The sequence below is a fragment of the Nannobrachium achirus genome (assembly GCF_963921795.1).
Source record: "Nannobrachium achirus genome assembly, chromosome: 4".
NCBI lineage: Eukaryota > Metazoa > Chordata > Actinopteri > Myctophiformes > Myctophidae > Nannobrachium > Nannobrachium achirus.
Genome location: NC_137813.1, coordinates 23,839,735 through 23,843,720, shown reverse-complemented (window position 1 = coordinate 23,843,720; position 3,986 = coordinate 23,839,735). Strand labels below are relative to the sequence as shown.

At 42.3% G+C, this 3,986-nt stretch overlaps 1 protein-coding gene across 1 annotated transcript; it reads right to left on the bottom strand.

The window, feature by feature from the left end:
* Nucleotides 1–391: 391 nt before the first annotated feature.
* kpna2 (karyopherin alpha 2 (RAG cohort 1, importin alpha 1)) lies at nt 392–3,635 on the bottom strand (the record flags this gene model as incomplete). The annotated part of the gene is made up of 11 exons (XM_080724316.1): nt 3,616–3,635; nt 3,223–3,337; nt 2,950–3,090; nt 2,730–2,818; nt 2,357–2,625; nt 2,067–2,161; nt 1,569–1,832; nt 1,208–1,441; nt 918–1,100; nt 593–742; nt 392–481 (listed from the first exon to the last, which is right to left on the bottom strand). Exons 2-11 carry the CDS (start codon nt 3,292–3,294, stop codon nt 392–394), a joined length of 1,587 nt encoding a protein of 528 aa, XP_080580442.1. The 5' UTR covers nt 3,295–3,337; nt 3,616–3,635.
* Between the last annotated feature and the right edge of the window lie 351 nt (nt 3,636–3,986).

Below are 3,986 nucleotides of genomic sequence, written 5' to 3'. Positions count from 1 at the left end.
GACTATTTACTATCAATGAGTACGATCAGAATATAGCTAAAAAGGAAAATCACGTCTTACCCTATCCTTAAGGCCAAGGTTTATGCAAAATGTTGTGAAAAACAGAATATTATCATATGGATATTAACAATGTCATTTAATTCACAGCCAATTAAACAATTCAATGAGTTCAACTTCTCAGTATAAATGCCTGCTTTTATTTAACACCATAAACCAAAAAGTGAAACCCACAGTCTTAAGACTTTATTTACAGTCACATGTAAAAGACAAAGTCCCAGAAAAGTATGTACATAAATACATACAAAAGAATGAATACAAAAGAATGAATCACATAAACAAGGGACAAACAGTACAAAGATGTTGAAAAGAGGTATTCAGAAATTGAAAGTGCTCAGAAATTGAAAGTGCTTTGGTTGTCACTGATCTGGAATGCATATCCGTCAGTTGTCGTTTCTGGGACCACAGACTCGACTACCTCCTCCTGAAAAATAAATGTACTCGTTAATTATACAGAAAGATACTTGCAACATTTAGCGGGGAAAAAAAAAAAAAAAGCGATGCAATTACAGCAGAACAGGCCAGATATACATACCTCTGCTGAGAAATATTTCTCAATCAGGTTGAGGGAAGCTTTGTAGACCAGCTCGTTCTCATGGTTCTGCAAAGCCTCAATCCTGTCGAGCCCACCACATTCTTCAATCATCAGGCAAAGCTTTTCTGATTCACCAATCTTCTCTCCAGCCTAATGGGGGGAAAAATAAGTTATGTTATTCCTGCAATTCCTCCAGGGTAGACAAAATGTTAAGCACTAAATTCAACCATCTTCAAAGGCCACAGGTGTATATAAATGCACCTGTGTCTAAATTCACAGGGAAGACCTAAAAACTAATAAACTTCTCCAATGACAATCTGCGTACCAGGAAGATATTGGTGATGGCGTCCAAGATGACAAGGACGATTTTACAGTCCTTTGAGGAGAGCAGGTTGAGGAGAGGCTCCAGCACATTTGCCTGAACAAGGTACACAACCTGTTCAACGGTGCCCCCACTGGTGAAGTTGGTAATGGCCCATACAGCCTCTTTCTGGGTCTTGTAGTCACCCTAAAAAAAAGAAGGGGGGGGGGAAAGATGAGCAAAACTGATCTGCACCACACACACACACACACACACACACACACACACACTAAAACGCCAATGGACTTGCTTACCTTACTAAGTACTTCAACCAGGCGAGGGACTAGGCCTGCATTGATGACCTCCTGGATTTGGCTGTCCCTTCCTGCTGTGATGTTGGACAGGGTCCAGGACGCCTCCTTCTGGACATTGGCCTTGTGGTGGGACAGGAGCCGGGGGAACATGTGCAAGACCCCAGCATCCAGAACCGTCTGAGTCTGCTCATCTGTACCGGTCACAATATTGCCGATAGCACGCAGCGAGGGGGTCTGGAGCAAGAACAAGAGAGAGGAGAGGGTGTTACCTGGGTGTATGGGGTGAGCATGGCACCATCAGAGCCATGCTTTTTATCAAAGCAAGACCTACACAAATAGGAATGGAAGTTCTTGTACATACCACGACAGAAAGCTCGCCAGAGCCCAGCAGCTGTACCAGGCGTGGGATGAGATTAGTTTGGACAACCATCTCAATGCGGTCATTGGAGCCATCAGTGAGGTAGGACACGGCCCAGCAGGTATCGGCCAGCACCTCCTTGTCGTCATGATGGAGGAGACGAACAATAGTGGGTAGGATCTGCTGGATGGCCGTCATAGGTGGGGAGGGGTTCTTGTTGCGGCAGAGGTTTGACAGAGTCCAAGTGACATTTCTCAGGTAGCCAGACTGGAAAGAAATCAAGAAAGACAATATTAAGTATAATATCTTCTGGAGTGTGGTGGCAAGGATTGGGTTAGGGTGCCATCTAGTGGCAAGCCTAGGGGAATTAATGCAATTTAAGAGAAAACCTTTTTGTGAGAGCTCAAAACTTGCAATAGATTATTAATCAGAGATGATTATGTGGCTTTATCAAATAGATGAAAATGGCAGTGTATATACACCTGTACACTGCTTACTTACAGTAAATACAGAAAGTTCAGGAACTGCCAGTAAATTAAGCAGAGGTTCCAGAGCTCCATGCTTGATGACAGTGTCTCGGAGAGCTGATCCATCGCCTATGTAAAAAGAAAGAAAATATGAATACCGGTATTTACAGTAACTCAGATAGCTATGGAAAATATAAAGGGGAAAAAAAACATAGCTATGGAAAATATAAGGGGGAAAAAAAAACATAGCTATGGAAAACACAAGGAGGAGAAAAAAAGAAGAAAAAAAGAAAAAACAGAAGAATAAACAGTCTCAGTCATTACCAGCAATGTTTCCAAGGGCCCAGACAGCCTGCTCACTGATGTGAGGGTGGGGGGAGCTGACAAGGTTAATGAAAGCAGGTATGGCTCCTCCCTCCACAACAGCAGCTGTCTGCTCTGATGTCCCAGAGGCAATGTTGGTCAGAGCCCAGGCAGCTTCAAACTGGATGGGAGGAGAATCCACCAGACCCAGAAAAGCAACAAACTGGGGGATCAGCCCAGCTTTGATGATGTAGTCAATGGGAGGATGCCTCTCACGTGACAGCAACTTCCTGCATTCAGGAAGAAAATAAAAAGCATAGAATTGCAATGAGTCATAAGGGCAGTTTTTCATTTTAGTCTTATTTTATAAATACTGTCACAGTTTTGACATTACCTTGCTGCTTGAGTAGCCTGGAGTTTTGCATCAAGGCTATTGCCATTTATTCCATTGACAATCTCCTCAACTGTCCACTGCCTGGTGAGCTGCAAATTGTCACACACAAGATCAATATGCTGTAACAGCCTAGTACTCATTGAAACCATTTTTTTCCAGGAAAATGGTTCAAATGGCAGCCAAGAAAGAAGGTCTTTAAGTTATAAGATCAATGGAATACCTGACAATTTTGGCCTTTCTCTTGAAGAGGTGAAGTTGCCTCATCTGGGAGAGTTGACACATTTCTTCTTTTGAAAATCTGGTCGTCTTTCTTGGCTTTGCGAAGTTCAACATTCACTTCAACTCTCCTGCGTCTCAGCTCCTGGAATTGATGCGAGTTCACAGTAAAGTTACAGCTAACAAAACACTGAAAGCCTACAGTAGCAACGTTTAAAAAAAAAACACGTCGAATAATGGTAGCTAACGGTTGTTGCAGGTTCCATTCGTTACTCACATTGGTATCTTTCCCCTTGTTCTTGAACTTATTCAGACGTTGAGCTCCAGCATTCTCTCCGTTCTCGGCCATTTCCAAAGCGTGTTCAAACGTCAAAAACGTTTCCTAATAAAGTCTATAATCACAAGATAAAGATGTTTTTGTCAACACCTGGTGTTCTCAGGTCAAGTAACGTTGGGAGACGTTACCACGTACGTTACATTGAATTCCACATGCCATGCTAACCTTAAACATCGATATACGTTTGTTTATTATATAGTATATAATATTGATTATTATAAGTTACTGATTCAAGTCAATAACGCAATGTTCTGAGCTGGAATGGGTAAAGACTAAAGAACAATACATTTCCTTGATCCTTACAGTTAAAACGAATAATCGCCAAGTACTCACCAAGCTGTCCCTTGTAGAGAGTGTCTGGTTATGAAGAAGTAAATGCTGTACAGACCTTTAAATTTCCTCCCAAAAGCGTTCTGATTGGACTGTTCAAGCAGATGCATCCGGCTCCGGCCATTCATTGGGCCTTTCAAAAAATCACAGGATGCACACGGATGCACAGGAAGTGTTGTCAGGGAGAGAAAACATCGCGAGATCCGAACACGTGGTATGCAGTAGTGGGGAAAAAAGTACTCGCAAGTAAAGGTATCAATACTACAACAATGTAGAAATACTGTAAGCAAAGTCACACCACACTTTTATTATTTTCTACTACTATGGGAATGCCAATGCATTTCAGTGGGAATGGAGCGGGTTGCTGCCATTAG